The 14,098-nt window shown below is 41.6% G+C and overlaps 1 protein-coding gene across 2 annotated transcripts in view; it reads left to right on the top strand.

The window, feature by feature from the left end:
* Positions 1 to 5,527, top strand: part of PRDM5 (PR/SET domain 5) — a 100,879-nt gene extending 95,352 nt beyond the window's left edge. For both annotated transcript variants that reach the window (XM_056855470.1, XM_056855469.1), the window contains exon 16: positions 5,291 to 5,527. In XM_056855470.1, coding sequence (XP_056711448.1) covers positions 5,291 to 5,455 — 165 coding nt within the window. In that variant the 3' untranslated portion in view covers positions 5,456 to 5,527. The remainder of the gene's footprint in view (positions 1 to 5,290) is intronic.
* Positions 5,528 to 14,098: the final 8,571 nt, after the last annotated feature.

Below are 14,098 nucleotides of genomic sequence, written 5' to 3'. Positions count from 1 at the left end.
CTAGCAAACACATCCCTTTCGTTGCCTCTTTGTCATTGTTGCACTTAAAGGGCATTTAAAATGTGAGACCCTAATAATGAGTATTATAATATTGTACATTGTGCGGGGTAAATCCCACCTTTAAAAGTCAATTAAAAAAAATCCTATATAAATTCCTATAGAAAATATTGCCTGACTGACCTGTGATTTGCTTTTGTGGCTTCAGCTTGCTAAAGTTCTTGATTTATACGTAGTCTTTTGAACTGTTACAGGTATAACATATCAAGAAGAATTTACTGCTTAGAAGCATATAGGTTTTAAGTGTGTGTCTGTAAGCAGTTTATTCTTCTCATTTTGCAAAGATAATGTGCCGTTGTTAAATTGTTACCGCTGTATGATTGAAACTCATTAGGAAATACTTATGGATAGCGGAATTTAACATAGCCCATCTGTTTAGGATAATATTCCTACAATTTATTTCCAGTAAGATAAATTATGCATCTGTGATGTAACTGTTTATGCAAATATGGCTGTCTGTAGTACTTACTGTGTAACACGTGACCATCCAAATCCGTTACGGTCTCAATTTTCATAAAAGCAAGTTTGTTATTTCTGTTGGAGCGTGCGTTAGTGACGGTAGATGTGCTCTTTAATCAGCACTTTTCCTGTCATCTGCATGGTTGCTTCTGACTGTGTTGAGCATGCAAGTAACACAGAGATCATAAAGACACATAAAGACACATTAAACATTATAAATGAATCCCCAGTTTTGCTCCACTCAAAGCGTTCTTATTGCACTGGATCATTTATCTCCTTGTAGCTGTAAAACCTTGCCCAGTTATTCTTAATGGGGGCCATATGTCCCCCCCACCCAGAGCAATCTATAAATCTTGGGAGGTATTCTGAACTTTGGGGGAGAAATGGAAGGTCAGGATTTTGCAGTGGCTTCAGAAGCAAACAAAGGATAGTAGCTTTTATACTGCTCAACCCACTCTGAGAATAAAATCCCTGATTTTTATTCACCCAAGGTCTGTGTTTCATATACATATATTGTAAATATGCCTATGTAAATAACACTGCCTTGTCTGGAATGCAGTTTTATATGCTACTTTTTGCTGGTTACGAGCCTGTTCATTACCTCATATTCCCCAGGGCCCCCACCTGGTTGAGTCCTCCCTCTGAATTGTCCATTCAGTGACCAGCACAGGCGTGCTCTTTTTCGGTGGCAGCTCCAGTGTTAGGTAATGCCCTCCCTGAGGAGGTGTGGAGGGGAGGCAGGGGAGGGGCCATGGCTTAATGGTAGAGGACCTGTTTTCATACAAAAAAAGTCCTAGCCACTGGAAGATGTCATCCGGAGATTTGGGCTGAGTTGCCACCGATAAGCAGGTGACATTCAGCTGTATCTCACACTACCAGCAGATCCCAGGGAGGCTTTGGAAACTGAACAGGTGCCTGGAGGCAGTATTGGAATGGATGAGGGCTAATAAGCTGAAACTTAATCGTGACTGAGTGGAGGGGCTTCTGGTAAGGGAGAAAGGTCTGACCTAGGTAATGAATTATGTATGGGATTGCACTTCCCTTAAAGGAGCAGGTTCATAGCTTGGGGTGCTCCAAGACCTGGGCCTGCTGTTGGATAAGCAGGTGGCAGCAGTGGCCAGGGCAGCTTCACCTGGTGAGCCAGCTGTAGCACTTCCTGTACAGAAAAGCTCTTGTCACTGTTGGGCCTGCCCTGGTAACGTTTAGATTGGATTACTGCAATGCACTCTATGTGGGGCAGCCCTTGAAGACTGTCTGGAAGCTACAGTTGGTTCAGAATGCAGCAGCCAGAGTGTTGACTGAGTGGTCGTAGAGACCATATCACTCCAATCTTGTTCTACCAACACCGACTTCCAATTTGCTTTCGGTCTCAATTGAAGGTGCTGGTATTGACCTTCAGAGCCTTGTAAGGTCTGTGACCAACATATCTTAAGGACTGCCTTCTCCCATATGAACCTACTCGCTCTTTCTGGTTATCCTTGGAAGCCTACTTCAGTTGTCCCCACCATCTGAGGCTAGATAGGTGGCTGCCCAAGAAAGGGCTTTCTCTGTTGTGGCACCAAAACTTTGGAAGTCCCTCGCCAGGGAGATTAATCCATCTGTCTCTATGGTTAAAACTTTGTTGTTTCGCCTGGCATATCCCCAATAATGGTTATTGGCCCTCTTTCTAGTGCTATTTATGTGTTTTAATTGTATTTTATATTTTAATTGAATTTATATTTCTAACTGCATTTTAATTGTTTTAATGTTTTAATGGGTTTTTTAAAATGTTTGCCGCCTTGTGAATCCTGATTGGTTGGAAAGACGGCATGAGAATATTCTAAAAAGGATCAGACAAGAGCTGGGTGATCTTGAGCCAGTCACACACTCTCAGCCTAACTTACTTCATAGGGTTGTTATGAGGTTGTTATACAATGGAGTACAGGAGAACGATGTGCACTGCTTTGGGGTCCCCATTGGGGAGAAGGTGGGATATAAATAAAGTAAATAAATAAATAAGAGGTGATGTGAAAGACTGCCCTCCAGAAGAGACAATACTGACCTTGATATATCAGTGCTGTAGCTCAACATAAGGCAGTTTCAGGTGTTCATGTAAGAAAGTGGTATTTCTGACGTGTTACCTAAAGATCAGATTCTTCTGCAAGCCACCATAGCAGGTGGGAAAGGCAACATGTAAATGAATGCATTGGGGGAGTATTCAATTAGATGTTACATCCTTGGGGGATAGGGTTGCCAACATCCAGGCACTAGCTGGAGATCTCCTGCTATTACAACTGATCTCCAGCTGATAGAGATCAGTTCCCCTGGAGGAAATGACTGCCCTCCTCAGGCTCCGCCCCAAAAACCTCCCGCCGGTGGCGAAGAGAGACCTGGCAACCTGACTGAAGGAATGGCAGTGGTTTAAATGCTAGGAGCCACAAATCTAGCTGGTTTCAAAAGGAACTACCGAATTCAAGGTTACTCTCAAATATCTTGGCTACACCAACATAGCTTGCAGTCATTAACACAGGACTGTGGGCAAGAGCTGCTACAGTATGGAGCTGTTGTAACCCCTTGTCTCTTTTCCAGTTCCCTGGAAACATAAGCAACCATTAAGAGATACAGGATATGGCTTCGTGCTTTCCCTTCCCCGCCTCTAAGCTATTTGGAGATTGTCTTCTGGTTATTTTGAAAATGCAATGCTGATCACATGATACTTGGCACAACTGAATGGGTGTAGTGAGGGCGCTGCATAGGCAGCCTTTTCCTTGCAAATGGGTGATGATCAGCTGATCCCACTGTCATTATCCTTAGCCGTTCTGCTTGGTTAAACAGAATCATAGATGCATTAAGGCCTAATAGTCAAACACATTAGGTGATCCACTAAAACAGTCTAATTGGAGAATATCCTTAATTGAAAATAAGAGGGGGGTAGTTGCAGGGAGAGAGAGAAAATCCTTTTATTAAAAATGCTCCTTTGTTCAGTGTTAAAAGAGTCACTTCTTAAAATATACATGCATAAGTGATGCTGATCCAGCCTCTTATTCATTGACAGGGAGATGCTGGTGTTCCTGTGTTTTCAGAGTTCTATAAAAAGCATGTCATTAATCATTGGGCTTACATATAGCAACCCAGCAGTCAGAATGTGTCATTTATTTTACCATCCAGTATACATTGGTATTGTTTTGTCTTGCAGAATGGAAGGAATAACACAAGATAATTTTGCAGCACGGTCCTTAAATGTAGTGACCTGACAGGGCTGCTTCTATCTGTTTTGTACTTTTATGAGTACAAGCAGTTACATGTTGTTGGCTTTAAACCCACACTCCAGAATATCTCGAGTGACTTTGAATGTGTAGAAAACAGGGTGCATTAAAAACAGAAAGTACCACACAAAATACACACAAAGCTGCCTTATACTGAGTCAGACCATTGGTCCATCATGGTCAGTATTGTCTTATCTGGAGGGCAGCAGTTTTCTGTGTTCTCAGGCAGAGGTCTTTCACATCCCCTCTTGCCTGATGCTTTTAGCTGGGTATGCAGGGGATTGAACCTGGGACCTTCTTCATGCCAAGGGAATGAAATGTCAGTGATGTAAAGCCACTGCCCCTCCCCATTAAACTTCAACAGAAGTGATGCTTTTGTTGACATGGTGTTAGGCAACTGCTCATTGCTGCAGATCCAAATTCCATTCAGAGTTCAGCTACAGGGGCCACTCAGAAGTTGGCATCCCTAAGGGCAATTGTTTCCGTTCTCTGTGCCTCTGTGTAACACCAAAAGTGGAACTTACATATTTGCAAGTGAGAAGTGCACATTCTCAGTACAGAGGCAGCGTGAACATCTTGCTGAAGGGGGCAGGGAGAGACAGACTTGAAAGGTTCACTTTAGATATTGTCGATAAACATGGAGAAGAGGAATACAAGTCCCTCCTGCTTACTGTCATTGTCCTAAACACCCCCTCCCACAACCTTTGTATTATGATCCACACTTTACGTCATGGACATTTCATTGAAGTATGTTTTAGAAAGCCAGGAAAAAAACCTAGTTTGTCTGACTTTGAAGAGCATATGCTGGTACAGCCTCCCTTAGCTTGCAGTCCCAGTGGTTAGGGCTCCAGTCCCAAGTCAGTGCGATCCAACAAATCAGTATTTGATTGGGACTCGAAAGGTTAGTGTCCATTTTCCACTGGGTAGACTTAGATGGATTATTGCTATTTCCATTTTAAAAACTGGAAACTGAGGCTGATAGCCATGTGTATGGTTGCCAACCTCAAGGTGGGTCCTGGAGATCTCCTAGAATTACAACTGATCTCCAGATTACAGAGTTCAGATCCCCTGGAGAAAATGGCTGCTTTAGAGGGTGGACTCTATGGCATTATACCCTGCTGAGGTCCCTTCCCTCCCAAACTCCATCCTCCAAAGGCTCTACCCCCCAAAATCTCCAGGTATTTCCCAGCCTGTAATTGGTGACCCTAGTCATGTGAGAGAATGAGCAAGATAGTAAAATGTTGCTTACTGATCCTGTTGAGCTCTACTGGCTTCCCAGACAACAGATGCCCTCTCAGTTGTACAAACCATTATTTGTTAAAGCAGCCTCATAAGACTGGGGTGCTGGGAAGATTTAGGGGGCCACCAACACTTCCTAGTTTACGAAGTGGTGCAGAGGATTGCCCGTCTGAGGTTCTGCATATCAAGTTAGGTGCCCATTTTTTGTTGTGGTTGATTGCATCTGACTTATTTGCGGTTTCTTCAGGGGATTTAAATGCTTTGTTTTTGTCTCTGTGTTTATGCTGTAGGTCTGTGACTTGTCGTTCAGCCTAAAGAAAATGCTGATCCGGCACAAACTGACTCACAATCCCAATCGCCCGATGGCAGAGTGCCAGCTGTGCCACAAAAAGTTTACAAGAAATGACTACCTCAAGGTGCACATGGAAAATGTCCACGGAGAAACTGACAGTTAATTTGGGGCTGACTTGAGAAAGTGTCTAACATTCCCTTTAGAAGCATATAAATGCCAGACTTCTCAACTGATTAGTGAACCAAGACATACACAAAAAGTCTAATGTATTCACATAATCGCTTTTTTATATTGCCTCCTATTATGTTCATACCATAAAAATGTCTCCTAAGTTAAACAAGGTTTGAAACAATATAATTAAAATAAGAGTGAAATCTTAACATCATTTTAGATGGGTAAATGTCACCAAAATTCATTGCCAGTTGCTCACTGTAACTTTGTTGTTGCAAGTCAGGTTTCCATCATGTGATTAAATGGCCATTTCACTATGTGAGAATATATTTGTCTATGGCATTTTCCCAAATAAAATGATTCTGTAAAATTACTTTGGGTTGAATCCTATGACTCCCACTACCAGTGCAATCCACAGGGGTGGGGTAGTGGGAAGGCAGAATGACGCCGGCATAAATGCAACTTGCGCTGGCATAAGGGGCATTTACGCCAGCACCGAAGCACTTATGCCGGTGCCAGGGAGCGATGCAGCACCCCCACACATGAGTGCCAGCACAGCTGCAGCACATGCCAGCGCACCTCCAGCACAGGGGCTGGGGCTGGCACCAGGAACACCCACTTTCGGCTTGGGAACACCCACTTTTACCGGTGCTAACTTAAGCAGGCAAAAACGTAGGTGCAGCCCATGGAGCTGCATACAGCGGTTCCATGGGGGTTGGGGGAGCGGCGTGGCAAGCCGCTTAGGAGGTGGCTCAGCTGCGCCGTGACTGTGTTGTCCCTGGCTGCGGTGCATCTACCCCTCCCTCTGGATTGCACTGCCCACCCTTCTTCAAAAGAGAAAGGCTTGCTTTCTTTGATAAAGAAAGATTTTTCTCCATCACATGAAGACTTCTCCATCAGAAGAAGCCTTTCTCCATCAGAAAAAGTCATTTTCTGTTAGAGGACGTCTTTCTCCCTGGAAAGAAGACTTAGCAGAAGAGTGTCATAGGATTCATCCTAATGGAGAGGAGTCATAGGATCCAACCTGAAGTCTTTAAATTCCAGATAATCTCAAGGTAAAATCCTACAAATTGAGAATACTCTGGAGTTTTGGTTGTCTGTAATTCAGCCCCTAGTTCACATGCTTTCCATAAAAGCCCATGTAGCTTCAGCACATGAGAGCCAAATTTGGTACATCTGTGTGAGAATTGTGCAATTCTTTCTGACACTTTAAAATATTAATAGCTGCTAGATCGTTATAGCCCACTGAAATAGCTACCGTCCTGCTATTCAGCATACAAATTTTATTCTCCTTCATGAAAGTTTTAACTAAACTCAGAATTAACATTGAAATACTAGAATAGTTTCCCCCCCCCCCCGAACACCAATCTAAAACAGGGTTTATACAGACTACTGGTATTGTGTAATACTAATATTCATTTTGTTGCAATGTGTAAGCCAAAGCAAAAGCAAAAGCTGTGAGCAATTGATGTTGAAATGCTATGTTAATGCAATATTTATAAATGATGAAGCAGTAAGAAACACAAATCTCAGAATGGTATCCAACAGCTGATCAAGGCAAAAAAACATGTAATATAAGTTGCTAGGGTGAAGTTTTACCCCTTATGGTGCTGTGTCATTTATAATTAGGGTTATGCAATGAGCATCCGTCACTAATGCATTTTTATTTCCTTACTTATTGATGGGAAGTCTTGATTCTTTTACTTGAACAACATGAGCCAAGGAATGATTGAGAAGAAGTGAATAAGACTGGAAAGTGTCAGCTTGGAAGGATAAAATGTCATTTTAAGAACCCTTGAATGTAGATGGATGTTCTAGAGACAAGCAATTCCTGTTCAGATGGCAAAACCTCTTACACAACCTGCTTAACTGAAACCCAGCTCCAAGTTCACTTTTTTTGACCCTGTCAAAAACATCAAGGCCTGCTTTAGTGATTGGCCAGGACATAAGAGGGAAACGGTTCTTGTAAGTAAGAAATGTATAAGTACATCACTAGTCTGACAGGCTGTTCTCAACTGTTTTTATAGTATGCAGAATAATTTCTTACAGAGATGGTTTCTTGCAGTTTAATTACTATAACTGAAAAATTATAGTAATTACAATAATTGTGTTTATGGCTAAATAATGAAGAAAGCACGTAATATATTTTAGAACTCTCCTATAATTTAGCTTAATGATGAAAAATAAGAGGCCCACACTGATCAAGCATCGTGTTCTCCTTCTACTGCATTATCCCAATTCGTTTTTTCTTCTCTAACCCTGATACCAGTATTTCAGTCTCTCGTGGTTAAACGTTGATTTCATCTGCTGTAGCCATCTATTCTTCTTTGGTGTTGCCTTATAATAGCTCACACCTGGTCTGTAGAAGACTGAGGTATAGGGTTGCCCTTTGTGCTACCTATATAAATCCTCTGCACTGAGTTTTCTTTCTCTGTTTGATCCAAACCAAATTTCCTCACTTTCAGGTCTCCTCACTCTTTTTCTTCTAGCTCTACATTCTTTCTCATCTGACACTGTCATTTACCCTTCTACGTTGCTCTCGGACTCTGCCCATTATTATCCCTGAATGGCTTTACACCTGGAACACTTTTCAAGAACTTCTATGCCCAAATCTGATATGTAGATCAATGGGTGAAAGGTGCTAAACTTCCCATGGTTTATCCCCCAAATGTGTACACTCAGGTACTTTTCTCATCAGCTGAGTTTCAAAGAACAGTTGAGTTCCATAAGAACATAAGAGCCCTGCCAGATCAGAGCAGTGGTCCATCAATTCCAGCATCCTGTCTCACACAGTGTCCAACCAGTTATTCTGGAGGGTTAACAACAGGCCATAGGGATCAAGGCCTTTCCCTGATGTTTCCTCCTGGCACAGGTATTCAGAGGTTTATTGCATTAGGATATGGAGCTTTTCTTCAGTCACCATGACTTGTAGCCACTGATAGACCTATCCTCCATGAGTCTTTCTAATCCCCTTTTAAAGCTGCCTATGAGGGGACGGGCCATGGCTCTGTAGTAGAGCATCTGCTTGGCATGCAGAAGGTCCCAGGTTCAATCCCCGGCATCTCCAGTTAAAGGGACTAGGCAAGTAGGTGATGTGAAAGACCTCTGCCTGAGACTCTGGAGAGCCGCTGCTGGTCTGAGTAGACAATACTGATTTTGATGGACCAAGGGTATGATTCAGTATAAGGCAGCTTCATGTGTTCATGACTGTGCCCATCATTACATCCTTCGGCTGTAAATTACACATTTTAATAATGTATTGTGTACCTGTAGTAGGACTGGCTGAGAGAAAGAAGGAAGTAAGCCATAGGCACAGAGAAGGTTCAGCTTCCTTCACCTATGAACCCTACCAATCTAAAACTCTCTGACACATCACTTTGTACACAATGTACAAATAATAATGTATTGTGTACCTGTAGTAGGACTGGCTGAGAGAAAGAAGGAAGTAAGCCATAGGCACAGAGAAGGTTCAGCTTCCTTCACCTATGAACCCTACCAATCTAAAACTCTCTGACACATCACTTTGTACACAATGTGGCAGAATGCAGATGCGTTTCTAAACAGATAGATATGCAAGCAATGTGTTTAGCGTGGCCATAACACCTAGTGCATGCATTTTGCATTTTAACTTACACTTAGCTAGAAATAAAACATTTTTCCTTATGTCTGAAAAAATTATTTTGAATCTTTGATTTCATTGTATTTTAGTCATTGTTGATTGGTGGTGTTTATCATTCTGTACTTGTTTATCAATCTGTACCTGTAACTCCTTGTGTATTCTGCATCTTTGAATTGGAGTAACATTTGGTTTTAAAAATTAAGCTCATTTATCAAGTTCATTTATCAAGAGGATGCTCTTGGAAACACAAGAAGCCAGTTTCCACTGCCTTTTGAGACCTAAATTTTGTATTTTTCCCTTCCAGTTTTTCTATTTAAACTTTTCAGGAAAATGTAGAAGCCAATAAGGAACTTAAGCAAAACAAACAAACAAACAGAAGGAAGGAAGAGGAGTACAGTAAGAAAATAGATTAGCCAATGTATAAAATCACTTCATTTCAGTATATTCTATCACATGATTTCCACCACTATATAGCGAATAAGAAAGGGTTGGGTGGGTTCGATTATACGTACGAGAAGCAAAAGCCTTTAGCGGCTTACACAGGAGCAGGCCAGCAATGTCAGCATCCTCCACCAACCTCAAAACATGCAGTATTGTACTCTGCAGCTCACTCGTATGGAGCCTCTCTCCTTTTTATGTTGGCCATTACACAAAGCAATGATTTGGGACTGCAAAAACACACAGACACAAACCCTACTTTTAAAGGCTTGTGTTCTGCTCTGCTTTACTTTGGATAGGGGATAAGGAAAGGACATCAAATGTATTTTTCTAGGTGTGGATCCATAAATAAATGCAAACGTATTTTTGAACAGCAAATATTCAGATGCCAACTGAATGAAATATTCCATTCATATGTCATATTGGATAAACATCTGTTCTATTGTGTAGTTGACTTGTAGAAAAAGATGACTCTCTACCCAGAGCTAGTTTTCGTGGAAGAGTGAAGGGCCACAAGAAGTGGCAAGATGATGGTCTGCCTTGGTCTTCAGCCTTTTCTCTCCTTAGGTGTCACCTTATCCTCCTATTTGTATACTACACATCTAAGAAATATACTTATTTTTCTTCAAGTAGGAACAATCTCCTTGGAAAGAAATGGTTTTTGCAATATGCACTGTCGGAATTGTTGTCAATCTAGCTCTGTGTTTTCTTACCCAGGATCTATACGCAGGTATACTATAAATTACTGTCTGGTCATTGGAGTACACAGTGGAGCATCTTATCAATGCAGTTGCTGTGTCACAAACGAAAGCACACTAATGTGCACTAATGTAAAGTGGATCTGAGCTATTTTACAAGCTGCTGCTTCTGTATAGATGTAATATGAGATTCATTGTCCTGTCAAGTCTGCTTTGAAATATTCATAAATGAACTTTCAGCTGTCAGTTTTGCTGACAGCCACATGTGGGATTTCTAGTTTAAAAGGCTTATAGTAACTGACTTTATTGAACCATGCCACTTGTATTTAGCAGTTATCACTCACTCACGCATATTACTCTGTCAAGAAGAGGCCAATCAGCTTTGCTCAGTACTAAGCTGTGGAGCCAGATGAAACTTCATATTTCTATTCTTAGATTCTACTGTAAGGCCAAGAGAAGGTTTATAGTATAGTATTGTGTGTGTCTATGATCCTTGCTACAGCTCCGCTGGATATGGCTTTTGTCTATACATGTCCCATCATCTCCAACATGGCCTTTTTGATTATCAAAGGGATCCTCCCTTTTTTCACCAGTAGAAAAGCTAGCTAGATCCAACTTTTATATATGTAATTACACACATGCACTGTTTGCTCAAAGGGAACCAGTTTGCTAAGGCGTTAAGATAAACACGCCCTTATTTCACATGAAACACAGAAACATAAAAATCAGACATAACTCTTGAGAGAGTTTGGCCACAGCGCATGGAGTGAGTTGGAGGAAGAGGTAGCAGCAGACAAGACAGGAGAGTGGAGACATTGCTCTTTGCCTCCGACATCCATCACCTGAGGTGACCACTTCAGTTGGCCTTATCAGAGGGCTGGTTCTGCCAAGGGGGCACAAAGAACTTGATTAGTCAGCAAGGCTCAACTGAGAATCCACATGCTAAAGCCATAAGCTATAAACCCATCCCATGAGCGCTAATTCTCTTCACCACAAGACTAAGGGAATGCATGTACTCATACACATACATTGTACACGTGGACTGCCTGTCGTCACCTGGAGAAGAAAGAGGAATTTTTATCATTCTGTGAGCATTCATTCCCATCTAATTGGTAGTCCACATAAATTCTTATAAGTTCTTAGTAATCTAGCTGGATGTTTTGCTTTAGAAAAAGTTCTGCAGCTGCCGTAGTGGTTCGTGTGAAATCCAAAAACGAGTAAAATCCATGAAATGTGGTTTTTTAGGAACAACCAAATTGACCTAAAACATGTTGCAAACATTGAGTTTAGGCCACACTCTTTGATGCATGTGGAAGCGGAAGACCCTATCACCTCTCTAACTACACGCATTACATTGTTACAATACTAAGTTTTGTATTCATTTTGTTGTCTTGATTGAGGGTTTTCTGTTCTACTAGGCTTGGAGTAGGTGGGACATGCCTTTTGTTGATAAAAGCCAAACTCAGCTCTTCCTTCCACCATGAGAAGTCACTAGTTCAGTGATAAAAACTGCTCTCAGTCTACCTTTGAGAAAACAGACGTGTGATAAATCACAATTTCTGAGGGGTGGACTTTTAATTTCTCACACAAGAAACAAAATAAGAGCACTTGGATTTTTTGTTTTGTTTTTGTCTTAGAACTGGCAGTCAATGTAGCATTGAGTGTTAACTGACACATTGAGTGTCACTTTCCCTGTATCTTGTTAGTTCTGCTCATGTGACATTCATCTTTCAGGCAATTGAGGTGATAGTTAACCCTCAGCTACTTCTTAGGTTACAACAGAACTGAGATCAGAGGCTTTATATGACATGCACTCTATCATCACCCACGAGTGACGAAAGAAACAGAAGGAAACAGCCACCCAGAATGGCAGAGATAGAGAGAGACCAGATGCTCCATCTCTCCCCATGGAGTCTGTCTGAAATAGGTGAGAATGCATTCCTGCCCCTCATGATCTGGTTCTGGCATGAAATTAGCTAGCTTAGGATCCACAAAGCAGCAAGATGGGAGAGAAACGAAGGCAAAATCAAAACCTGGAAATATTTAATGTTTTGGAAAATGAAGAATGAACAGCTGAGTGAACTGCTTTGAAGAGTATTTAGTTTCCAAAAGATTTATGGTGTGCAAAGAATTGAGACCACACCAAAGATTACCTGGCTGAATTTTATACACTGTACATAGGAAATGGGTCATTTTTGTTGTTGACATTTTTGGTTTAAAGCAAAGGTCTTTATTAGGGGGTAGGGCAAGGGGGTAGCCTTTCTTGTGTTCCCCATTTTTAAAAATGCCACATGAGCACCCCAATTGGGCAACAAGGTGATGGCCAGGAAGGAAAGAACTACACACACACACACACAAAGGTGGTTATCTCTTTCAGATAACAGTGCTGTGTTTATTTATTAAATGATGGAAGCATGTCTGAACTCTGTCCCCGGCCCCAAATATTTCACTGGGCAGAGACATCTGTGAGGAACCTTTCATAAAGAAGTTTTCTGGCTTTGTTTGTCTTCTTCTCTGAGGGAAGAGGCCATGTGCTTTCAAATACACAACCTCAGTTCCAGTATGAGCAGCTGTTCAAACACAACTGTAGGAAAAAATGAAGCAGATCCTGTGACCAGCCACAGAAGCACACATACCTGTTGCATGTTGCCAGATATAGCAGGTTGCTATGGACTTTGATCACTTTTACTATCTCAATACAATGTTTACAAGTTGAATACACTTCTGACTTTTGTATTTGCTGGAGAAAGCTTTAAAATATACTAGATTGAAAATGGAAGCATCTGAAACTTCCATTTCAGAACAAGAGGGTTTGTATTTTCAGATGTCAGAAAGATCAAGCTTGTAAGTTCATTTTCATTTGCCTACTAAACCTTTTAAAGATGTCTCGTTTATGATGGTAAAATATGGAATCCTAATCAATGAGCAGTTATACATATGATATCATACTGGCAGCACAGCCCACACTAATTTCCAGGTTAGATTACAATATGTGGACCTGTTACTCTAAGAAGGCAGTCTCCAATTTAGTAGGGGGAATAAGCTGGAGACAGAGAGCAAGGGGGATGTAACTGGGATCGATAACCTATGTATTCCAGGATAGTCCTGGGTAAAAACTCAAGTGAGCAGGCGGTTGTATAATTAAAAAATGTTTTATTAAAGAATAAAAATAGTAAAACAAGTGATATACTTTAAGCAATGAACATATGCACACAAAACATACAAGAGCTGACTAAGAGGAAAGGAAGTTGGATAGGATTTCAGGGATGGGTGATAGTTACCAGTCTTGGAGGGACATCCAGAGAAAACAGTGCTGCAGAGGAAAACGACTAGCTAAGGAAAGAGCCCACATGCAAGTGAGGGTGCGTGCATGGATCCAAAACACACACAATGAATGGCCAAAGGATCAATGTTTATACCCCAAAATGGGTCCTAAGGTGGTACGAGGAAAGCTGGCAGGAAAGCCAGAGACAAAGAACTGATTGCTTTCCCACGGTTCCAACAAAAAGATAAGAGGGGTTTGATGAGTCATCAGGACACAGAAAATGCCTGGAGTATTATCTTGAATACTGATTGATTGATGGGATGGGTGCAGATAGGGTAAGTAAAGGTCTGCTTGGAGTGCTGATTAAATCACCTTAGGGTGACACAATGGGGATTAGATGGCCCCATTGTCCAGCTAGGCAAACCTTAGGGCAAGGGGAAAAGTTCAGCGGTCAACAGCCTTCCTGCTCTGGCTTGATAAACAAGATGAATCCCAAAACTCTCTGAGAGGAATCCATTTTGTGGGGAGCAGTGTCTTGCTCTTATGCCAGTCTTTGGCCCTCTATGGCACCCCTTAATGGGAGGAGGGGTCTGACTTCTTACAGGGCTGTCTATG

This window comes from Euleptes europaea, chromosome 9 (genome assembly GCF_029931775.1).
Source record: "Euleptes europaea isolate rEulEur1 chromosome 9, rEulEur1.hap1, whole genome shotgun sequence".
Lineage (NCBI taxonomy): Eukaryota > Metazoa > Chordata > Lepidosauria > Squamata > Sphaerodactylidae > Euleptes > Euleptes europaea.
Note: the sequence above shows the minus strand (reverse complement) of the source record. Positions and strands in the feature narration are given on the sequence as shown.